This window comes from Gobio gobio (assembly GCF_949357685.1).
Source record: "Gobio gobio genome assembly, chromosome: 2".
Lineage (NCBI taxonomy): Eukaryota > Metazoa > Chordata > Actinopteri > Cypriniformes > Gobionidae > Gobio > Gobio gobio.
The window spans coordinates 43,875,931-43,902,189 of NC_137098.1; the positions used below are offsets into that span (position 1 = coordinate 43,875,931).

The 26,259-nt window shown below is 37.1% G+C and overlaps 1 protein-coding gene across 2 annotated transcripts; it reads left to right on the plus strand.

The window, feature by feature from the left end:
- The first annotated feature begins 47 nt into the window (after positions 1-47).
- On the plus strand, positions 48-22,390 carry slc6a2 (solute carrier family 6 member 2). 2 transcript variants are annotated; one of them, XM_079811146.1, is made up of 15 exons: positions 48-322; positions 587-1,062; positions 2,321-2,452; positions 2,768-3,005; positions 12,722-12,860; positions 13,047-13,181; positions 13,304-13,407; positions 15,729-15,853; positions 16,048-16,160; positions 16,437-16,565; positions 16,989-17,088; positions 18,321-18,421; positions 19,171-19,338; positions 20,184-20,255; positions 20,382-22,390. In XM_079811146.1, the coding sequence occupies exons 2-15, from the start codon at positions 765-767 to the stop codon at positions 20,403-20,405; spliced, it is 1,878 nt and encodes a 625-aa protein (XP_079667272.1). In that variant the 5' UTR covers positions 48-322; positions 587-764; the 3' UTR covers positions 20,406-22,390. The 2 variants fall into 2 exon arrangements, with proteins under 2 accessions (XP_079667272.1, XP_079667273.1); XM_079811147.1 differs by having other exon boundaries at positions 56-400.
- The last annotated feature ends 3,869 nt before the right edge of the window (positions 22,391-26,259 follow it).

Here is a 26,259-nt window from a genome sequence, read left to right on the forward strand (position 1 = left end):
AAAAAAAAAAAAAAAAAAAAATTCTCGCAAGGATTTTTTTTTTTTGCAGTCCAGCGGTGGCGCACCGCGTGTTTGTGGATGAGTGTTGCATTCGGGGGGCGGAGGGGAAGCTTCAAAAATATTAACAAGCCGACGACGGTGATAATGATCATATAGAAAATATCACGTGTGGAGAAACTGGATGTTGGTTTAAATGACCACAATTTATAGCCTCCAGATGGAAGGGAGGGGAGAGTAAAAACTTCCATGAGAAGCAGCAGTCTCTCATTTTCTGGATCAAGCAGGAGGGACGGATCATGGAGGGACCCCCTGATGTTGACAAGTACAGAGTCATCTTTTAAATATTCCAGACTCCAAAAGAGACTTTCTGCTGATATATACAGTTATTCCATGAAGTGTGGTGCGTCCAACAAGAAATGTCGAGTGATTGTCACTGTAAAGTTATTTTCTTCTTTAACCGTGACAAAACGCTTTCGAATTGATCGTAAATCGTTTTGCGCGCTCGGTTGTTTAAGAGTGTGGATGGTGCATGTGATGCTTTAATGTCTCGCAGTAACAGTAAACTTTCATTTCTCCTCTCTTTCAGCTGGGCAACAATCTCGACCTCACCGGGAGAGCAACTGCTGTAGCGTTTCCTATTCATCATCATCTTCATCCTCAGCAGCAGCAGCAGCATCATCAACAGCATCATCATCGTCAGTGCGAGCGGCACGCTTCTCACTTGCTCCACATCCTCGGGGCCACGAGAGCGCCAGGGCGCAAAGATGAACATCCAAGTCCTGCCCGAGCACAAACTGTCCTCGGTGGCCCCGTTGAAACAGTTTAACGTAGAGAAAAAGGAAGTGGAGCTCATCCTGGTGAAGGAGCAGAACGGGGTCCAGTACACGAACTCCTCAGTCGTGGCCTCTCCGAGCTCCCACGGCTGTACCCCCGGCTCCGGTGAGAATGTGGAGAGGGAGACCTGGGGCAAGAAACTGGACTTTCTACTATCTGTCATAGGCTTTGCTGTGGACCTGGCCAATGTCTGGAGGTTCCCCTACCTGTGTTACAAAAATGGAGGAGGTAAGATTTATTTATTTTGAGGGGTCACCACTGCTTTTACATTACTGGCTAATTCCAATGAACAATATGTGTTTTACTTAATTACAATTTGACGGAGCAGCCTAAAAACTCCATCCTGCTTCAGAAATACTTTTGAGTTAAATCAATTTATTGTTGTCCGGATGAGTAAGATGATCTTAAAATAAATGAAAGAATGCTAGTGATTTTAGTTTTTCAGAATTAAAAAGAATGAATTATCCTATAATTTATGGAGATTTTTTTTATTATTGTATTTATTTTTAACAAATCAATACTCATACTTTTAAACTAGCCTATAAATGTTAGGTTGGTATATCAACATAATATCATTTAATGATTTAAACAAAACTGTAACATATGCAGCCACCAAGATGCCGTCCTGTAATGCTTGTAACATCATCTCTGAATTTTTACTGTGAATTTCTGGTAACTACGGCTACCCATAACTAAACTTTTTTAGTGTGTGTTGTTTAGATGTTAAAAAAATTGCTAGGCACAGGAGGTTATGACCAATGATACTTGAAAAGAGCTCATTTCATGATGCCAATTTATTCCAATCAAATAAATAACTAATTAAATACTAGCGGGCTATTGTTTAACAGTTTTCTTATCTTTTATCATTTATAAGTAAATAAATATATTTTCTAATTCTTTAGCTGTGTCGGTCAGGCTTGAGACAGAAATGTGTTTATGACTGATTTTTTTTTTTTGTTGCAAAAGTGTATTCACTTAAATGCATTATGACAATCAGTGGCCTTTTAGTAAAATTAACAAAAATGTTATATAGAGAACAAAATGTTTCCTTTTGCTTGATAAACAAAAGCACCACTTATAATAATAAAACTATAATATTGAATACTATCATATAATATAATCATTCAACAAATGCAAACAGAACAGGGTAAATTTCTAACATTTCTGATTTTGAAAACAACATGCGACAGGGATCAGACATTTTCATGGGAAGGTAACTTAAGACATGATACCATTCAACTCTAAATGGCTATGATGACTGACTGAATGATTTTTCACATCTGAATATACTATAATGCAAACTACGCAAAGTTAGAGTTAAGAACTTTGATCATATCAAACAGGCTCTAACTCCACTGTCGAATGAACATTCAATACATTAGAAGCTACAATGACAAATGCCAATTGTTTAGCTGTCATTTATTCTTTGGCCATCTATAGAATTCTGTCAGTGATCAAATGTAAAATTCTATAATGTGTCCCCCAGGTGCCTTTTTGATCCCATACATTCTGTTCCTGTTTATTGCTGGGATGCCCCTCTTTTACATGGAACTTGCCCTAGGCCAGTATAACAGACAGGGAGCAGCTACTGTTTGGAAGATCTGCCCTGTATTTAAAGGTACGTTGAAAAGTTGTAAACTATGTTGAGAAGAAATGTACCATGTTTTCAAAACACTGTGAGTTGCAACACATAACTAGCTATTAACACACTACTCAATAAACAGCAAAACAGATGTTTCATTTTGACACTGACCGGGCGAACACAAACCAATGATCCAACAAAAGCCAACAAACTGTTCGTTAGGGCAGTGAACTAGGTTATACAGTGGCTCTGATGTGGCTTTGAAGTCAGTGCACACACTTTTAACTTCATATATTAAAGCAAACTTTTTCACATATAATATAACAAAATATTTGTGACTTTCCTCCTCAGGCGTGGGCTACACTGTGATTGTCATAGCGTTGTATGTGGGCTTTTACTACAACGTCATCATAGCATGGTCTCTGTATTACTTATTTGCTTCATTGACGAGTGAGCTGCCCTGGCTCACATGTAATAACCCGTGGAACAGCCCCAACTGTACAGATCCAAAGCTCATCAATGGCACCTTCTTGGGTAATGGAACCTCCTATGCCAAGTACAAGAGCACACCGGCTGCAGAGTTCTATGAGTGAGTCAAAAAATCTTTTCTTCTGTGGCTTTGCAGTTGTAATTGAGTTGTTGTGCACAAGTTTAGCATGGAAGCAGACAAAGTTTTAGGTGTGAAGCAATGTCAATGTTAGTTAAAAGAACAATTACCATGCTTATTAAAACAAGTAGTTGTTTCAAACACATTAAAACAAGTACATGAAACATATCCACTAACAAAATCAGTGCTATAGCTGTTTCACCAGTCAGGTGTTTCCTTATGCTTCACAATATCTGTGATGTTTTCCGACGTTGTTCCAATTTTTCATGTCATACCAGTTGCTTGCCGCTTCCTATGGAGTTTTGCTGATATAGCTTGTAATGGAGGTATCACTCATCTATCGCTGTTCGGGATTTATTTTCTATCCATTCTTTCATTCCATTCAGCATGTAATGTTTTGCAGAGCTGGCACAAGCATGGCACATCTGCTCAGTATTGGCCGTGTAACCGTGTGTGTGTCTGTGTGAGATCATGAAAACATTCTTATAGATACGGATGATTTCTTTTGGATCAGACAGGAAAAGATGAAAAACACATTTGAAACCTGGCTGTGCCTGTGTCTCTGTCAGGCTGTGTTGATGGGTTTTGGGCTGTAGCTAATCATTACTGCTAGTCAGGGCCGGATTTACCTCATATTGTGACATACAGTACATAGGCAAATTAAATTTGTGGGCCACTGTTGTGGGCCACTGTATTCAAAGTTGATATTGGAGCTTTATATATGGTCAAACACTTGCATGTGTTATTAAACTATTAACATTCTACCAAAATCAAGCTCAAATGGAGTTACAAGGTTTTTGACCAGCGAATGTTTTGTCCATCATTAGAACAAGCGCACATGAGGAAGTAAGTGCATCGCATTACGTTCTCATCAACTTATAAACTTAATAATAGTGTTTATTGTAGCTATGTGGGCGCTCAGTTTTTTCTGTCATTTGTCCAAAATCTTATGTTATAAAAGATGAAGTGCTTTGCACAGGCTGTTTAAGACAGTTCTGGGTATGACTCGACAACAAATGCAAGACTAAGACACTCTTCTCCACTCCTCAAATACATAAAACATTAGCCTTATATATAGTGTTTCTTGAGTCAAGAAAACAATGTACTTGTTCAAAGAATCAGTTCTTTATTTTCCCTTGCATTGCAAACAAGCAGAGAAGGTCCAAACTGCATTCAGCACTTCATTCACAATGGAGGCGGGGCGGAGTTATGAGGTTTGACTGATGTTCTGAAGCTATTGTAATTGAGCCCCCATAGACGTGCGAGCATAGGCATGTGCCTAGAATGCCTATGCATAAATACGGCCCTGCTGCTAGTTTAATGAGGAGTCAGCTATGAAATAGACTAAACCGGTGAGGTGTATAATTGCTAGTTTAGTATTGGAAGACAAATTGATTTCCAGCCATTCTAGCAGTTATTATTATTTTGTGGCTGGATGAGGATTCTTATCCTCGCTGAAGGAAAATTTTAAAGCAGTTGTTATAATTTCTTCTAGAACAGTGAAGCTACAAAACCTGTTTCTTGTTTGTTTTCTTTTTCTCAGACATGAGATGCATATGAATCAGGGGCAGCCTTTTGGATAAGTTTGTTGGCTTTAGTGATCACAGAGGAATTCAAAGGAAAATGTTTTCAGTCTGCATTTATTCAGTAATATTGCCACATTTCAACTTAGAAAATCTGGCAACTGAGCATTCATGAGATCTTTCATTTTTAAAAGGAAAGTTCAACTGCAAGTGAAAATTGTCATCATTATCATTTACTCACCCTCATTGCAAACCTGTATGACTTTGTTTGATATTTGTATCGCTTACAATGGAAGTCAATGGTCACTAAAACTGTTTGGTTACCAACATTCCTTATAATATCTTCTTTTGTCATTCCACAGGGAAGAAAGTCATATAGATTTGGGATGACATGAGAGTGGGTAAATGATGACAGAATTTTAATTTCGGTGTAAACAATCCCTTTAAATCATCCAAATATATTGTCCCCTGTTGCTGCTCATGGGTAGAACACGGACAGAATGGATTGTCTGATCGGGTGTGAAAACTTTTGCTTAAAAGTGCTCAAAATTAGGTCAGTATCACTGAAACTTTTATGTGCCACTCGAAAACTCTGAAACTCCTCTATGATGGCTATGTAAAAAACTCTTGATGTAGACTGAAAGAAAGCCAGGCGCTTGCACTTCAAAGAAAAGCAGCCCTGTTCCTTGTCTAAGGGAAAACTTGGCTCCTCCTGTTAGGGGAAACAAGAAGAATGTGTGGAACAATGAAGAACCAACATCACTTGCGCAAAATCATAGAGACACATGTCATCAGATTCTTGTGAGGGTTCCTGTGTGTTCATTCCTTCAATTTATTGCAAAAATTGTATGCATGATTGTATATTCAGAAATCTCTTAAAAGAGTCTAACATCACAGTCTCTGATGCACATTAAAGGATAAGTTCACTTCATAATTTAAAGTTCCTGATAATTATGTTATCCAAGATGTTCATGTCTTTCTTTCTTCAGTTGAAAAGAAATTAAGGTTTTTGTGGAAAACATTCCAGGATTTTTCTCCAAATAGTGGACTTCAACTGGGTCCAATGGGTTGAAGGTCCAAATTGCAGTTTCAATGCGCCTTCAAAGGGCTCAATCAAGGAATAGGGGTCTTATCCAGCAAAACAATCTGTAATTTTCTTTTTTTTTTTTTATTATACTTTTTAACCACAAATGCTCATCTTGCACTAGTGTCCACAACTTTCTGCATTACGTAGTCATGTTTGAAAGGTCACACATGATGTAGGCGAAGTACCACCCCAGTGTTTACGCAGCATCGTGCAAAGACTAAGTCAAACGCACTTTACAAAAAAAAGGTAAAACAACGATGTCGGACATTTTTTGAAGTTGGAGGAGGAAATTTGATGAGTTTTTCGCCCTACCCTGCCTTTTTTGAACTGGTGTACACAGACAAAACGTCATGTTCCTGGAATGTTTTCCTCAAAAATCTTAATCTATTTTTGGCTGAAGAAAGAAAGACATGAACATCTTGGATGATACGGGCGTGAGTAAATTATAGGGAAATTTTAATTCTAAAGCGAACTACTCCTTTAAGTGTGAGAATTATCTTTGAAAGTATAATACACAGATATACAGATGTTCTAGCTCCGAGTACAGACACATATATTCACAAACTGTTGCTAAAGCATTCATTTATTCATTTTAAATTATTAAAACGCTTTTAAATAAGCTTTTAATAATACTTAGCTATTTTCTAATGCTTTCCAGAAAGTATCCTGGATAAGGATAACAAGTTTGATTTGCCTTGATAAGACACATAGACTCTTGCATTGTCAATATTAGATCTTGACCAAAAATGTATGCACATATTGATGGAAATAAATGTTGTGATGTTATTTCCATCAAGCATCAAATATAAAGAATGCAAGAGTCAAGCACTCTGTAAAGTCTAATCCAGCACATCCCAAAGGCTTTCAAATAATTTAAGGTCTGGACTGAAAATGATTCTTCATGCTCCCTCCCAACCATTCTTTCACAATTTGAGCCTGATGAATCTTGGCTTTGTCATCCAGGAATATGGCCATGATACTTCTTCCTACATGGTTGTTTAAGAAATGAAAAGCTACACACTCTGTCAGTTACGGTTAGAAGAACTGTTGCCAAACATATGACATGCTAGAACCACTGCAATAATGATAATCATTGACTCTTAAGCATTGCCTATTTAAATCCAAACAGCAATTTATTTTAACTGGGCTGTGTGTACTATATATATATATATATATATATATAGCAATCAGGCATAACATTATGACCGGTGAAGTGAATAACACTGATTATCTCTTCATCACTGCACTTGTTAGTGGATGGAATATATTAGGGAGCAAGTGAACGTTTTGCCCTCAAAGTTGATGTGTTAGAAGCAGGAAAAATGGGCAAGCGCAAGCATTTGAGCGAGTTTGACAAGGCCTAAATTGTGATGGCTAGACTACTGGGTCAGAGCATCTCCAAAACTGCAGCTCTTGTGGAGTGTTCCCGGTCTGCAGTGGTCAGTATCAATCAGAAAAGTGGTCCAAGGAAAGAACAGTGGCGAACCGGCGACAGGGTCATTGGCGGCCAAGGCTCATTGATGCACGAGGGGAGCGAACAGAGGGTCCAATCAAACAGACGAGCTACTGTAACTCAAATTGCAAAATAAGTTAATGCTGGTTCTGATAGAAAGGTGTCAGAATACACAGTGCACAGTTTGTTGCGTATGGGGCTGCATAGCCGCAGACCAGTCAGGATGCTGACACCTGTCCACCGCCAAAAGCCCCAATAGTGGGCACGTGAGCATCAGAACTGGACCACGGAGGAATGGAAGAAGGTGGCCTGGCAAAAATGGTTCAGGAATGGTTTGAGGAGCACAACAACGAGCCAGATACCACAGCACACCTTCAGGGGTCTAGTGGAGTCCATGCCTCGACAGGTCAGGTCTGTTTTGGCAGCAAAAGGGGGAGCAACACAATATCAGGCACAATACAATGCCTGATCGGTGTATATATATATATATATATATATATATATATATATATATATATATATATAGTAATTCCCGAAAAACCCTCAAGTTGTTTATTCCCTTTTCCTTTATTTTCTGGTGATCTACCACTTCTTGTACTTACTGCTTGTCTTGTTCTCACGGTCTGTTTAGCTGTTTTTCTCACTTTCTCCCTCTCCTGTGCTCTTACCCTCTTTTGGACTGGTTTCCCACCCAGCAGTGCTTTGAAGTGTCATTTCCCCAGCTGTCTTCTGTATGTGAGGGGATGTGGAAAGCTGTCATTTCCTCCGCTCTTCCCCCCTCTTGCCACTCCATTATAATAGTTTTCGGCCACCAGTATTGCTGCCATCAAGGGGACAGCACCAAGAATATTCATTACCGTCACACATACAGCAAACTCACATGCTCAGCAGGTGTGCCACACTCAATATTAGATTAAGCAGTATTTTGCTCAGAATAGCTACAAACCAATCTTAGAAAAAGCTGTTTAACCAGTAGCTGTCAATCTGGGCACCCCAGATAAAACCCAGTCAAATTCATTGGTCTTACACAAACCCTCATGCTACACATCTTTCTAAAACAACCGACAATCAGACAAAAGCAAAATATGACAAGCTAAACAAAGCAAATTTCATCATCTTGTGCGCCGCCCACATATCCTTTCACTATGCTGTCTCTGCCGATCTTGACATGTTCGAGTCAATCAGTGTTTGTTGAGAATAATGAACCGTTACTGCTCCATTGTATTGTTTTACACAGCGGGTGTCCTAAATCGAATTATTCCGTCATTACTGAAATCTTGTTACATCACACACAGTCTCAGATTTAACACCCGACTGATGTCATGAAGACAGAAATAGTGGATTTTGAGGAAAAAATATAATCATTTGGAAAGCCAAGAAAGATATTTTTTAAATATTTATTGTGCCTTTAAATAAGAATCAATAAAAAACACATAATAATGAACTGTTAGTTAGAATATAGGTTCATTATAATGCGCTTGTTGGATTTATTTATTTATTTTTGCTCATTTTTTTATCATGAAGTTTAAACAAATACCATGGGGTTGTGTTTCAGTAATTACTCTTCTAAATGTTATATGAAGGTTATAAGCCTCACAAATGTTATTTATTTGTTCTGCTTGTTTTAATAAATTACAAAAATAAAAAGGAAGGAAATATAAAAAATATATATAATCCGCACTGAACTTGTGTCAGCCCTGGGGGTCCATAACCACAACGAATGTGTGGTTTCACAAACACATCTTAGGACATTCTGTTGCCTGTTACGAAAACAAATATAATTTTCTCTAGAGTTAAGCAAGCTGTGGTGAGACCCCACGTGCCATCAGAGGTTTTTTCTGTGGCCATTTTCTGGCTTAGAGTAGCTGAGGAGATGTTGAAATCAGGTGTTTGGACTTAGGACAGGACATCAGATGAATGGATAGCTCTAGAGAGAACGCTTGCCAAGATACTTGATAATCTAATGTAATTATTCAATTAGAGGAGGCTGTGTTCACATCTGTCCTGACCAAACCGCTGTCACACAGACTGAATTGAAGCTCCAGATCTGCTGCAGGTCTGCTTTTGAAGTTAGGAAGATTATCCAGGACGGTTTTTCAGTTTCTGTTTTTTTTGTGTTTTTAGACTATAAATAATGACAGTTGCTTTTTTGTCATAATGTAAAACAATGGTTTATAATTGTCATTTTGCCCCCCCCCCTTTTTTTTAAAGTTAATTTTAAAGACTGATGTCACATGCAATGTTTTGTTATACATGTAGTCTTCTGCACTAGTCAAGTCTGCTTTAGTTGTGCAAAAAAAAATTCTGAAAGCAGTTTTACATGAAATAGTGCCTTAATACCTCTGGTGAGCAAGCCAAAAAATGACTTGGAAACACCCTAATGCAGTATTTTTTTCCCACAGCACATTTTTGATAAGTAAAAAATCCCACGGCACACCACTAAGCACTAAAATATAACAAAATTGCACAAACATGCATTGCTTCAAATGACATGTGAAGTTTTTAAACGTAATTTCGGGAGGAGTACGCCCATCTAATCTTCCAATTAATACCAAGGTATAAAACCAGCAGCTTACCTCTTTCCATTGTTAGTTCTTGCAGCATCCCTCCTCCTCCCCTGCTCCTCCTTTTTTGTACAATTTTGCCTGTTATAGGGGGCAATCGGAGCTCGGGTATAATATCCTCTCCGAGCCCCTCTATAGCAGATAGCAAGCCAAATCTGTTTACCACTTTCACTAAGATTATATGGGCACTCAAACTTGTGAAATAATATTAAAAGTAGTTATCTCAATTAAAGTGAAACTTAAGGTGAAGCTTAAGTCAGGTAGGAAGACAGTTAGGTCATATAGGTATGATGTTGTTGGTGATGATAAAACAACACATTTACATATCGCCACTGTCAGACGGAAATCTTGAATTTTTTAAAATAACACTGTTGTGTCAAAGTCGGTTTTATAGCTTTATATATGGTCTTTGCATGTGTCATTATAATATTTAAAAACAAACATTTGGAAAATTTTTGTTTTGAAATTTAGAGATATAAGGTTTCCGCCCAACAGTGATGATATATTCTTATTTCAAGTATTTATTTGTATTTATTTTTGAGAATTTGAAAAATGTTTCACAGCACACCTGACAACCTGTCACTGTACACTATTGTGCCACTGCACAGTGGTTGGAAACACTGCCCTAATGAAATGTAGCATAACATGTAGGCTTGGCTTGTGTGTATTTGTTACCTTGGATATAAGTCATCTTTTTCCAGTGTTTTCCAAATGTTCTAAAAGATTTAATTAAAAAATCATTAAAGGATTAGTGAATAAATCCATCCATTTAATGCATAATCTTGTGTAAAATGTGAGTGAGCTCATTTGGGAAAGTATTTATTGTAATGACATACTGATCTAATCAAAGAGATTTGTATAGGGTGTAGCTAAGTATGTTAAAGGGCCAGGGGTCAAATGAAATGTCACAGATAGTGGACTGGAGTGAAGGTCAAGCTGTAGCAGGACAGGCAGGTCGACAAGTCCTACCGTGATGTTATTGGGAATGATGACACAAATTAAAGCCTTCAAACACTCTGAATGAGTGGGCAGGGATTGGACCATCTCCTGTCTCTTGAGCCTTGAGGGTTTGTCTGGCTTTACTTTTCCTCATTAACTCAGCCTGGATGGCTTCATCATCCATGTTTCTGTAGACCTGACATTCCCGTTTATTCCCTTATTTCCAGTGCATGACCAAATTACTTGTTTGATGAGAAGTTGAGCAACTGCAGAATCATCACACATGTAGGAGATTAATCAGTTGGGCTGAACAGATGGGGAAGAATTTGGTATCATTTGCGGATGACACTTTGTCACTTGACAACTGTCCTAAGGCTAATATTCTGGATCTTCAATGTTGTTTTAAAAGTAAAATAGAGATGGATCAAGTCTGATTCCATTAATATCATGGCTACTAAAGTTGGAACTCGCAAACAAATTGCATTCAAACAGAGCAGGATTTAGTTTTCCTCTAAAAGATACCTCTTTCAGAAGGAAAATCTACAGCAACGTTCTGGCAGTGCTATAGGGGTTTGTTTATAATATAAGAACAATGGTCTGTACTGTTTCTCCTCTTTGAACCTCATTGGGAGGTGCAGCACAGGAATCATTTAGATCACATTCTACAGAGACTGCTTTCATGGGGTGTATCCAGATATTTTGTTAGAAACCAGCAATAATATTCGTCATTGGATGGTTGGGAAACCTTTGGTCTTAACCATTATTCACCCCTTTTTTATTTATTTATGCAGCCATAAAAATGTTAGAAACATAGGTCATCCCTCTTGGGGAGCTAGAAACTTGGGGGGAAAAAGGGTTTTATGGGTAATTTACGATCTGGAAAATCTTTTGAAACAATTGATACAGCACAGTGTGTGACAGACTGAAATTATGTGTGTTTGTACTAGTCTGGCTATATTAATTATAATGGTTATGTGTCTTCAGTTTGTAGTTCTACCTGGTTTTCTGACACTTCTTGTTTTTCCCTGATTGTTCGTACCTGTGTCATGTTACCAATTAGCCCTTGTGTATATACTATATAAACCCTTGCATTTCCAGTGTTCTCTGTCAGGTCTTGTCCTTACACGGATTAGCTTAATTCAGTTTCCTCTTTTCTGTGTTCCTTCTATATTATATCATTTTAGACACTACATTTGGATCCAGTGTTCCATATTTTCTGAGATCACATTGTTGCACTAGTGAGAGCCAATTTTTGAATATAATATAATCAAACCTGCCATTTGGTCCTTACAATTTTTTTGGCTAAATCATGTTTTTCATCAAATCTATAAAAAATTCTGTGAAGATTAGGTTAATGTTGGTATAAAACATCAGGACAGAGAGGACTGTCTAGAGGAAAAAGAGAGTGAGCATAAGCATAACATATAAAGCATATAAAAGGGTGTAAGAATGTGCAATAAAAACAAGATATAGTTCTCTAGACAGAGTTGACGTGGACTAAATTCTTTGTAATTGTAGATTCTTTATAGGTTCTTCAGTTATCAGGCCAAGGTTTTATCATGCATTGACTTGGGATAACATCCCTTTCTATCTGATACGTTCAAAAGAGATACTTAAAACCCCCTTTTCCAAGTATCATAAGAACAGTGACGCTAAGTGACAAGCTACTCCTTCATCCTCCAAGAATTTCAGTGGCTTGTAACTCAGTGAGGCCCCCCACACCCCTGTGTAAAGGGTGTTCCTTAATGGACCTGTACAGTATTTATTCAAAAGCAGTTTTTGTGTGAAGATTAATATTTTAACACTTTTCTCAGCACAACTAAAAATAGAGCACATTATTGTAATGGGTGTTTTATTTGTTGGAGATTCGTTGCTAAGTTCCATCTATTGTTTGATGAGGAAAACACTCAAAAAATCTTGTGGTCCCAGAAGGATTGTGGCCCAGGACACTTCCTTTACTACTGGAGAGCTTTGAACAAGGCACATTTCTCTAGAAAGAATGTTATATTATTACAAAATATTTTGTATTTAAAATGTGTCAAAAAAATGCCATATAAAAATACTTTTATCGCAAAATATCAAATTAGGACAGTCGTTTTTTTTTATCTAACTTTCCATTTATCCTCCTCCAGGCGTGGGGTGCTGCACATCCATGAGAGTAAAGGCATCAATGACCTGGGTCTTCCTCGCTGGGAGCTCACAATCTGCCTTGTTGTGGTCGTCTTCATCCTCTACTTCAGCCTGTGGAAGGGAGTCAAATCCTCTGGAAAGGTGCAAAAACTCTTAAATTATATTTGCTGTACAGCTGTTTGATTTTGTCTGTTCCTGTCAATCATGAGTCTAAAACTTTTCTCTCTCTATTTAGTAATAATATTTTCTTTATATAGCTATTTTCATTGTGAAGCAATCTCAAATCAATGGGCAAAAATTGACTGAGCTTTTTTTGTGTGTGTTTAGGTGGTGTATATTACAGCTACTATGCCCTACATAGTGTTGTTGGTGTTGCTGATTCGAGGCATCACTCTCCCTGGTGCAATGAATGGAATTAGGGCATATCTCCACATTGACCTAAAGAAGCTCAATAACCCTCACGTAAGTTCATGCTAATAGAGCTCAACTTATTTGATAAACTAATTCCAGATATACATCATGTAAAATAGTCACAACGACATACTTCTCTTAGATGGATTGTCACTGATTTTTGTTTGCTGCAGGTATGGATTGATGCAGCTACTCAGATTTTCTATTCTCTAGGAGCTGGGTTTGGAGTCCTTATTGCCTTCGCTAGCTACAATAAATTTGACAATAACTGCTACAGGTACGACAAATCTTTGATACAAGTGGTAAATTCTCTAAACATATCTTCTCTTCAGATTAACAGAATGACCCAATTCTTCTTTAGTCACTAAAAACATGTTCCAATGTGAGGAAAATAATCTTACCTGAAGGCTTACATTGATTTATTGCTTGATCCATGTCCATTCCAAACTGAAGCTCAACAATGGTAGTCCACTTATACTGAGAAGCTGAGAAGGTTGAAATTCTCATGAGAAAACCAGAATGCTGTTTCCAGAGACAAAAGTTGGGAAAAGTTGTTAGTGGTGCTAGCAGGTGGAAATCACCTTGTAGGCTTTGTGAATAAAAGATTCTCAGAAGGTCAAGATGTTTCACCACTCATTCGGTTGTGCGCTGAGAATTTAACCTCTTAAAGTGCCCCTATTATGGAATATTCCCTTTCATGCAGTGTGTAATATAGCTGTTTGTGAATGTAAACGTTCTGCAAAGTTGTAAAGTCGAAAGTGCACGACTCTGAACCGCCTAACAAGACGTTTTTAGTTCTACGTCACTAGAAAAGATATTTGCATTATGCAGATTGTCTGTCATTCTTACTACTTTGAGTAAAGATAAAGGATGGAACAAGATTTCTTTTGCAAGCTTTAATGTTATATCAGTCATTCGCGTTAGTGCTGGGCTAATGCATGCACTGTTATTGATAAAATTCCTGCATGTGCACCGCAATAAATTAGAAATATACACATTGGTTTGTCGATGTACATATGTCTTGTTAATGCTGATGTCGAGAAATTACAGTTACACCACTTTCTCATAATGTACCTCAAATTGAGTAGTGTATTACTGTGAAACGTCGGGTCCGGGTTGAATAGCTATTTCCTCCAATGTTTCATCATCGGACTCGCGCTCAGATTGATATGGTAAAATCGACGCCATCGTGACTGTCTTTACAGAGTGTACAATCGCTGAGCTTTAGAAAGCTTCCGCACTGCTCCGGTATTGGCCATCTGTTTTCCGACGTGCACTGTAAGTGGTAGACCAATCACAATGGACTGGTTCATCAGGCCAATCAGAACAGAGCAGGCTCGCAGAAAGGAGGGGTTTAGAGAGACTGATTCATCCAACGAGTCACTTGAGAATCATTGCAAAATGTGGTGATGTGCATGTGTATATTATGATGTGTATATTATGAGAAAATTAAAAAGATTTTTGACATTTGATGCATGTAAACCTGTTGCAGGAGACCTCCAAAACAAAATCAGGAGCCTTTAAAATAGCATAATGGGGCACTTTAATACTCAATAACATCACAAGACTAATTCATTTTTTTATAGCAGAGATGGAAATTACAATTACAAGAGGTGGAAATTGTCAGGATGAAAGAATGGTGTTGTAAATAAGGTTGTCATAATAATCAATTTGTCAATTACTGCTAAAGTTTAAATAGGTAAAACATTTGATTAGTCACAAAAGGCTTGTGAATGGGGAGATCTCCTTTCATGTATGAAGTGTTTTGAAAGTGTAAAGAGGCAGAACACAGATTCATTGATTTATTGATTTAAAAATCAGTGCACACTTCGGTTAGCTTGTGTTAAATTGCAACCATGCTTTTGATGCCTAGTCAATGCCTACATCTAAAGCATGTTAATGACTTACTGTAAGCCGTATTGATTTCACATCCCAATATGTTGACAGCTGGAACCCCGTTGATCCAACAGGTTTTTTCTATCCAGGGCACAGATGTTTTACTAAGACCTAAAATCTACAGTCATCTTAAAATATTTACTTTTGTTTCTGACAGAAGATAAAGAACACCAATGAAAATGTCGGTTTAAAATAATTCTTGTTCACATTATTTACATTTAAATAAGCTAGAGCGTAATATTCTGCAATTTTTTCCACCTTTTTAGTATTTGGCCACCAGGACAATATGTTGCAAGCAGATGGCTGCTCAGATTTATGCGCTTCTTCACAGACTACACTAAATGGTTCCACCCTAGGTCACACATTTTGAAATGTTTAAAATCTGACATGATTTGTTATACTTTTTCTTCTTAGACCTGGTCTATGTTTGGTTATGAATCGGGCTATTGTAATGTCTAGTCATTGCAACTGGCAAATATTGTGGGAACATGGAAACAATCTTTTACAAAACAATGATAAACCTGAAACTTCACAGTTCATCTGGACAGGAACCATCTAAATGAGTTTTGATAGAGACTTGATGGATCCACAATGGGGTTTAACCAGAGCTTTGGCATCGCCTCACTGTGGGTTTAAAGTGTTAATGTCATAGATCCTTCTCAGCAGTTTTAATGCAAACTTTCATTTTGTGCTTTGTTGCAGGGATGCTCTTCTGACCAGCACAATAAACTGCATAACCAGTTTCTTCTCAGGGTTTGCCATCTTCTCAGTACTTGGGTATATGGCTGATCAGCATGGCGTCAACATAAAGGATGTGGCCACTGAGGGTCTGTTACTCCCACATCTTCACTGTCCCACATCTTCTTTTTATGTATTACTCAACCTTTTCATGTTTCTCAGTTTTACACTGTGTACTTTTCTTTCTTCTTTTATGGTTAACCAGAGTGTGACCCTAAACAAACGTTTTAAGTGCAGTGTCCTTCTGCTGATCTGTGTTGTAATTGTTAATATCTGTGTGCAGGAGCTGGACTGGTGTTTATTATATATCCAGAAGCGATCTCAACTCTACCTGGATCTACATTCTTCGCGATAGTCTTTTTCATTATGCTTCTGACCCTTGGAATTGACAGCTCTGTGAGTACAAATTAATCGTTTTATTGTCTAGGTACATATGCTACCAAATGGTATTGTCTTTGTATGGTAAAGAGCATGTTAAGAGTTATTTCTGTCAAACACACCTTCTTATTTGCCAGCGCCATCTCGCATGAAATCGAATAGACAAAAAATAATAATAAATAAATACAGATATACTGTACTTATAATTAATACTACAACTAAAATAGTGTGGCTCTAAAATATATCTTTAAGAGTAAAATATATTCCTTTTATTTGATTTTATGTCCTGTTTAGATGGGCGGCATGGAAGCAGTAATCACTGGGCTCTCAGATGACTTCAAAATCCTCAAGAGGAATAGAAAAGTATTTACTTTTGCTACAGCATTTGGGACATTCCTAGTAGCCCTTCTGTGCGTCACAAATGTAAGTCTGCTGGGTCTGTGTCATTTAATTTTGAGTCCAACAATTGCCTGTGTTTAGGCAGTATCACAATATTAAAATACACTTGTTAATATTTGTTTTTTGTCACATTATAAATATCACATTTTCAAAATTTTACATTTGGATTGTAAATATTGTGCTGTTTTTACTGCATAATATTTATTCATTTTATTCATATCTTTCATTGCCGTTTGATTGCATTAATTGAAGCTTCACTGTGGATGATTTCAACATGTATTGGTTTACAGTCAAAATAAAAACTTAGCATAGTGCTTTTCTATGATTACTTACATCATGAGCAGGCAAAATCCATAATACAAAATGACATGCAAACAATTTAAGGATGAATTAATCAATAGAAGTCCTTTATTCAGCAACATTTGTCTTGTATCTCGGTCATGACAGGGAGGGATCTATGTGTTGACCTTGTTGGACAAGTATGCTGCAGGGACATCCATTCTATTTGGGGTGCTGATTGAGGCCATTGGAGTATCTTGGTTCTATGGTAAGCAGATATAAACTACATACATTCATGTTTATAGATCATCCTCCACTACTGACCCAACCTAATTCAGATTTACATGGACGTTACATAGACCATAAAAGGATGATCCTTCCATGTAATCTGTAAATCTGTATGTTCGTTCATGTTTTCCCAATTTGATAACATATTTTCTTGTATCTAGTAAAATTATTGTGGTTTGCAGTCGGTAACAGGTTTTTCGGCACACTGGTGTTGTGTTGTGGATTCTGGGGGCATCTTTCTCCACAGACAACCATATAATAAAAAGCTGTATATATATATATATATATATATATATATATATATATATATATATATATATATATATATATATATATATATATATATATATATATATATATATATATATATATATATATATATATATATACAGCTTTTTATTATATGTATAATATAAAATGATTTGTCATTGCAGTTATTCACAATCATAAAAGTTTATTATTTGCATGCATTTTAAAGCTTTGCTGGCTAAACATTTTATTTGAACGCTGTTCTGACATGCTCTTTTCTGAGCGCATACACCCTTTGCGGCAAACACTAAAAGCCTGTCAAACAGCGCAAGTATTAAACTAAGTTATCTTTCACATCTTATTGCGCTTAAACTGTCAAATGCACAGAAGGTTTACATAAACATAGTCGAGTATGTGAATGTAAGCAGTTGGGACAACCGTGCATGAGATCTTAAAGTGACATCAGCCTAATAAACCTAAACAAACTACTTGTATGTATATGTGGTTCTAGTTGCTGCAGACAACCCGTGTAAGGAATGGGAGGACATTTATAGTCCTATGTACTCTGTGACTTTTTAAAATTGTTTGTTTACTTTCAGATGCATTATCTGTAATATTCTTTTTACAATAACTCTTGAAAGATCCTTGGCTACTTCATGAATATAAGGATCAGTAACTTCCCCCAGAGCAAACATGTACAAATAGTTCAAAAGCCTCGGGATTAAAAAATGTCATGATTATCGGCACTGCATTCCGTGACATTGCTTCCTGACTTCTCATATCTCCTTTAAATTACATTACATAACTTTTGAACACAGTTCTGTCTAAGAGTACAGTACAGAGAGTTCAGATCATCATTGATATTGTAAGAGGAGAAGCCACAATTCAGAGAAAGGTCTCGGGTTCCTTTATCTTAAAAGGATGTCCAGATGCTGCTAATTTCTTTGTGTATTTGTCTCTTAGGCGTGGACAGATTTAGTGAGGACATTGAACGGATGATGGGCTTCAAACCAGGGATCTACTGGAGGCTCTGCTGGAAGTTTGTCAGTCCAGTATTCTTATTGGTGAGTGAAAAAGAACGAACATAAAGACCTGATGTGACTTTTAGGGATATTATGTCCTATCTCTAAAACCAGTTTTGTCAGTTAACCTAAAAATGTACTTTATGAAGAAAATCTAAGATTTTTTTTTTTTACCCAAGTAAAGCGAACATTATTACATAAACCTGTCATTTCTCATATATGTCTGTAATATTTTCTGATATGACATATTCACTTTGGGATGTAACCTAACCTACCCTAGCAGTTCTTACAGGCTAGATGGGAACCTTTTGGTCATTGTTCAGATAAAACAGGCACTTCATTTGGATGTGAAATACAGTGGATACAATCAAATAGTGGACCCACTTTATATTAGGTGGCCTTAACTACTATGTACTATCATTTTAATTAATAATTTGATACAATGCACTTATTGTGTACATGCATGTTTTTACATTGTACTTACATTTGAAAAAATACCTGCATGTAATTACGTCTGTAATTAATTTCTGTACATTTGTAATTACACAGTTGACACTTCCCTTACACCTAACCCTACCCTTAAACTTACCCATACCACCTCACCTGTCCCTAACTCTATCTTTTTATGTAAGTACATAGTACTTAAGGCCACCTAATATAAAGTAGGGCCCAAATAGTTTTGACCAAAACTTTGCTGAAAATATCTTTGCTGAAAAATCTGATTTTTTTGTACAGAATTGTGAATTACTTCTTAATGTTTCTGTACTTCCTAACTTCTATTTTCTGTGCAGTTTGTGGTGATCGCTAGCATTGTTACCTCCGGTGACCTGAAATATGATGAATATACATTCCCTTACTGGTCAAATATTGTGGGCTGGTCCATAGCCTTGTCCTCTATGCTGTTTGTACCCATCTACGCCATCTACAAATTCCTTAGTATGCCAGGCACCCTAAAAGAGGTTAGCAAACACATACACTCGCGTGTACTTAGCTATCTAAACCGGGAAATAAACTTCTTTTATTTTTACATACTGCAAGTTATAGATACTAAAACCCACATCCTAACTTTATACATTTTTACAATTTTAAAATTTAGCTCACTTCTGGTTACAAAGTTGTCCCCAAAATATGGTTAAGTTGGTACACACACATACTGAAAAAAGCAATACACATTTATTTTATATATACAGTGTGTATATTATATATATAGTGTGTATATTATATATATATATACACACACAAGCACGCACACACACACACACACACACACACACACACACACACACACACACACACACACACACACACACACACACACACACACACACACACACACACACACACACACACACACACACATGAAGTCAGATTATAGCAGGTGTTACATTAGTACACCCCTTCATTTTCACTCACTAGTAAGAACGCTGGACAGATTAACTTCCAGCAGAACCTCCTGGAGATTCCATGCTTTCAATGTCCTCAATAAATCTGTCCTTGACTTAAGTCTGCTTCATGGCTTTGTGTGGTTCTAGAACTATGAGATATTTTCATCTGTAAATGCGTCACTTCCCAAAGCCACAAACATACTACTGACATCTGGCTCAGTGCTTTCACACTCATATTTTCCACAAGCGGCATTCTACCTTAAATGGCTTCAGAGATCATCTAACATATGACGAATAAAATGCCACATTGCCATCTGTTTTGAAGCAGATAATTGAGATTTTGTTTAGATTTGTGGTTCATTATTGCTGTGTTTATGTCTGCTAGTTCACTTTGTGTCACTTTTTGCCTTCCATTGCAGAGGATAGCATACTGCATTACTCCAGAACATGAACATCACCTGGTGGCTGAGGGTAATGTCAGACAGTTCAAGGTAAGACCTGGGCAAAATGACATTTGCAATGAACAGTTTACCAGTATTAAGCTAAGAGAGCATAGCCCTTACACAAAGCAAACGTCCTTACATTTTTCTGTTGTCCATTTTGTCTTGTTTTTCCAGCTCAGACATTGGTTATCCATCTGATGAAGGGGTCGGGTGGGAGTTCCCTCTCAAATGCTACTTGAATGCTGGAGAAGAAATGGTGTGTGTGAGAGAGAAAGGTTTCTGAAAAGGTCTCTTACTGTATGAAAGGTGTCCCCTGAGAAAAGGACAGAATGAAGCAATGGCTTTGTGCATTTCCCAACCACACACTGTACTGTCCAGTCTGCTCCATTTGTGTTCAGTGGTTGACTTGACTTTATATTGTAGGGCAAAAGAAATGTGCCTGTACTTTCTTTTTAAAATCATACCCTTATGTTTTATTCCAAACACCTCTCAAAAGACCTCAAATATATTCAGAACACTTGATTTATATGTTAAACACATTTAAAAATGTTTTTTTCTTTTTATAAATCAATTTTTGGTTTTACGATAGGTCATTGTTGGTGGAAATGTAAAACACACTATATTATCCTCTATGGCTGGGCAGCTGAATGTGTGTTTATATGGAATAAGTGGGTGTGACAGGTTAACTTATACCCTAGGTTTAAGGTTTACTGTAGGTGACACACTGAGATATGGAAATGCCCATAATATTTCAGGACATGTTTCACACCATACAACAGGCTTGGAGCGAGTCATTGCTACAGTATATGTTAGCATGCAGCAGTGAATTTCTCACATTTTACCTTGTTTCCCAAGGATGGTTTGATTTTGCAACAGCTGGCTTACATTAAGGGTCCACCAAGAATTATCTCAAGCACATCTTTTCCCTTTTTGACGCACATCACAAAGCAGACATACACCACTGTGTCAGTGCCTTATCTAGCCATAAACTTTCTGACATTAAGCCTCTCATCCTCATGAAGAGAGTGCGTAGACGTTCTTCATGACTAAAACATCTCATTGAGAAAGAGTCTCAATTAACTCCATGCCAAGGGAAATTTATACTCGTAGCTTTCAAAATGAACTGAGATCCAATGATATGCCTCAAGTAGAGCTCTTCTTTTTTTATATATATATAAAGGAAAAGGGATTTTTAGTTTTTTAATATTTTAAGTTTTAATTATGGCCTTGGATTAGAGCAACAATTATCATTAGGACCAATTATCTAACTTATTGTATGTCAAGAACTTTTTTGCCTCTTCAAGAGATTCAAAAGCAACAGATAAAAAACACATAGAACATTATATTTTGAGTTTACAAACTCGTTGAAGTCCAGCTGACAATGTAAAGCTTACTAGTGTTTGGATACGTTTAGCTTATTTAGTTTGAATTGTGTTTGATTTTTACAAAAGTTTCATTGAAAATCTATTTACACTGACAATTCAATTAATTAAGCTCTTTGTGGTACAGTCCCATTATCATGTGGTCCCTTTTCAAGTCTTTTATGGGTTGTGTGTGTATCCGTGTGCGAGTATAGATAACAGATTAGGTTTCTTAGGTTTTCAGACCAGTCAAGATCAATGTGGTTGTCTTTGTCTCGAAATGACAAATATATTTTGTGGTTCACCATGGCTTTCTCGCTTGAAGGAAATGTTTTAACATTTTTATGTGCCAAAATCAACTCTTGTTATGTTTGTTTATGTTTTATTTATTTGTGTATAATAATTTCAAGTACAAAAAAAAAACCTTCAGAAAACATGATCACTGGTAGGAAACAAGCAACATATGTGGATTATGAAATATAAAGAAATACAAAATATATTCTTTTGTTATATATCTAATATTGTATGTATCAAATTCTTTATAAAACGTGAATGTAAAACATTTTAAGCAAAGTGTTTATTGTTATATCATGCTGTTTGATGTCGGTAAAGATATAGATATTCAGAAATGTATTATTCCGTGTAACCAGGGGTGACATAGCCACATGAATGTAAACGGAGCAGCTCTGGCATTTCTGAGTGATGCTTACAGAATAATGTGTACAACTACAAACTTGTCTTTTTGATTGTGAGTGACAAATATATATGAAGAAGTCAAAATATGCACATTATAACAATAAAGTCCTCTCCAGTAGATAAAGTAAAAAAATTGTGTTTTTTCTTCTTAGTGGAGCATTTCCTGCTGTTGTTTTGTTTTTACCACACACACTGCTCATCATTTTGTGGCCCTTGGTCATATTGATAATAGACTAACAGTGTTATGTTCTGCTGAGCACAGGCTGACAGCACTGTTTTCTGTCTCTCTCAATGCTTTTTGTGTGTGTTCTGTTTACCCGTCTCTTTGCCGGATGTACAACGAGCCTTAGCTACACAGAGGCAGAGTGTGTGCCACACAATGCCCCTGAGCAAACACTGTAATTCATAACCTGGTAGTTTCCCCTCTTCTCTCTTTCAGTACATTCAATGAAGGTTAGTGCTAGATGGATTGACTGATCCATTGTGGTACTCATAATATCCACTGAACAGTGAAACAGTTCTGAACAAATCGTTTTTGCATTAAATACACTAAAACAAGTAGTGTTTCAACAGATCACAAAACTCACGGTTTGGATCATACTTCGGTTTTTTAATCACAGATCTGATCAGCAAGAAAAAAAGTGTGGAGGGAGGGGTAACTTTGTTTTACATTTATTACTTAAAGGAACACGTCACTATTTTTGAAAATAGGCTTGTTTTCCAACTGCCCTAGAGGTAAACAGTTGAGGTTTTTACCGTTTTCGAATCCATTCAGCCGATCTCTGGGTCTGGCTGTAGCACTTTTAGCATAGCTTAGCATAGATCAATGAATCTGATTAGACCGTTAGCATCTTGAAAAAAAAAAATACCAAAGAGTTTAGACATTTTTCCAATTTAAAACTTGACTCTTCTGTAGTGACATCGTGTAAGACCGACAGAAAATGAAAAGTTGCAATTTTCTAGGCCGATATGGTTAGGAACTATACTCTCATTCCTGCATAATAATCAAGGAACTTTGCTGCCATACCATGGGTGCAGGGGCGCAATGATATTACGCAGCGCCTGAAAATAGACATAACCTAAGTAAAAATAGTAGCGTGTTCCTTCAAAGCTCACTTTCATTACTCAGAGAACACAGCAAAAACTGCTTGCTTAACTAATAAAGTTAAAACATTAATAAAGGCAAGTGAACAGACAGTATAAACAAATACAATAATTACAAGAATAGATAATATAACAAAGTTAAAAATAAAGTAAGGTCTAACTGTAGTATTCATTTTGTGTACAGAAATGTAAGCGAATCCCATGGCACTTCTCGTAAAGTGTAGGTATGTAACCTCTGTGTCCTGGCCAAATTCTCTCCATTGGCCCTTACCAATCATGGCCTTCTAATAATCCCCATCCATTGAATTGGCTCTATCACCCTCTCTCCTCTCCACCTATCGCTGGTGTGTGGTGAGCACTCTGGCGCCGCTGTACTGTGGCTGCTGTCGCATCATCCAAGGGGATGCTGCACACTGGTGGTGGTAGAGGAGAGACCCCTGATATGGTTGTAAAGCTTTTGGGTATACAGTAGTACATATGAAAGCTCTATATAAATGCCTCATTCATTCATTCATTCATTCATTCATTCATTCATTCATTCAAATGTAATAATAAAATGTAAAATAACACTATGTTCACTGTATTAATTTAATATAGACTAATCTTTGTTAAAGCTAAGTTTTGTTGTTTGATTAACATCAATGACAGACAACAACAGGTATATTAGGCTGCTGTCACTTTAAGACTGAATGCACGAATCCATTATAATGATGCACATCGGATTTCTTTCTCTACTCTCCACGTTCACTTAAGACACCACTGACTGTGTTTACGAGAATACTTGCCAAGACAGGTATTTTGACATCATTTTGTGTGTATGTGTCCATCCAAGTGCATGGAGATGCGAAAGAGGAATTAATTCAGAGTTAGTGCACTATCTGATGCCTCTCTCTGCGTGCTTTGGGGTGTGTGCGCAGAGATGCCAACATAGCAAATTTGTTGATAGATTTAGCAACTTTTCAGACTACCCTGGCAACGTTTTTTTTTTTCAAAAGGTACCTAGCAACAAATTCAGCTATACTTACAAAATGTATTTACTGACTTTTAGCTACTTTTGAAAAGTTGCAAACACAAATGCTAAAATTCACACATTTTGACACTAAATGACACAAAAATGATTTTCTCTGTCACATATTATAGAGCATATTCTACATAAGAATGTGTGTATATCTGGACATACTATATCCGCCATGTTGTCACTGTCATGTGACCTACATCATCCGTTGTGTCGCTTCGTCGCCATTCATAAATCCTCTCCTGTGGTCTGGATAGTAAAGTGTCAATCGAATGCCTACTTCTGAATCCCGGTGGAAGTAGTAGGTCATCTGGGTATGTTTCGCCAACTGTTGGCATACTCTTTGATTTCTGACTTAGCGATTGTGTATTTTACATATTGATGCAGATTTACGTTGTCACTCAAAATGCATTATTTAGCAACTTTTAGCAACAAATTGACCTGCCTCTAGCAAATTTTGTGTAACAACAGTGTGTGTGCGGCTGTGCGCACAGATAACAGCGTGCAAGTACCGAGTTAAATTCTCCTCTGCCTCTTCAAGCACTGGAATAGTTTAAAATCTATTGAATGTGTAAACTAGCAAGACAAAACATGTGCAAATGATTACCTTTCACTCTATGGGTTAAAGGGATAGTTCACCCAAAAATGAAAATCATTTAATCACCCTCAAGTTGTTCCAAACCTGTATGAGTTTCTTTGTTCTGCTGAACACAAAATAAGATATTTAGAAGAATGTTTTTAACAAAGCAGATAGAGCAACCATTGACTACCATAGTATTTTTTTCCCTACTTTGGTAGTCAATGGTTGCTCTATGTGCTTGGTTACAAACATTCTTCTAAATATCTTCTTTTGTGTTCAGCAGAACAAAGAAACTCATACAGGTTTGGAACAACTTGAGGGTGATTAAATTATGACACAATTTTCATTTTAGGGTGAACTATCCCTTTGACTACAATTAATCCGCAAATCACATGCGTGCCGAACCGTACGATCCCGGATCAACTACGATCCGTTTAACCTCTAAAACTAAGTATTTTTATGAACCGAACTTGGTTATTTAAAACTGATAATGTATTACTCCCTTCTAAACATATAGACAGTTGAAGTGAATAACACTGATTATCTCTTCATCACTGCACTTGTTAGTAGGGATATATTAGGCAGCAAGTGAACATTTTGTCCTCAAAATTGATGTGTTAGAAGCAGGAAAAATGGGCAAGCGTAAGCATTTGAGTGAGTTTGACAAGGGCTAAATTGTGATTGCTAGACATAGGTCAGAGCATCTCCAAAACTGCAGCTCTTGTGGGGTGTTCCCGGTCTGCAGTGGTCAGTATCAATCAAAAGTGGTCCAATTAAACAACAGTGATGAACCGCCAACAGGGTCATGGGTGGACAAGGCTCATTAATGCATGTGGTGAGCGAAGGCTGGCCTGTGTGGTCCGATCAAACAGATGAGCTACTGTACCTCAAATTGAAGTTATAGTAATAAAGAAAGGTGTCAGAATACATAGTGCATTGCAGTTTGTTGCGTATGTGGCTGCATAGCCGCAAACCAGTCAGAGTGCCCATGCTGATCCCTGTCCACTGCCAAAAACACCAAAAGTGGGCATGTGAGCAATAGAACTGGACCACGGAGCAATGTCAAGGCAAGGCAAGTTTATTTATATAGCACATTTCATACACAGTAGTAATTCAAAGTGCTTTACACAGAAAAGGAATTGAAATATTCGTAAGAAATAAAATTATAACCTGAATCACCCCTATCTGGAGTGGAAGAAAATAGAGAGTCAGGTTCGCGATTTTACTACTTAAAATATTTGTTGGGTAAATGTACGTTTAAACAGTACCCTTGCAGACAAATCTTCCTGGAATCAC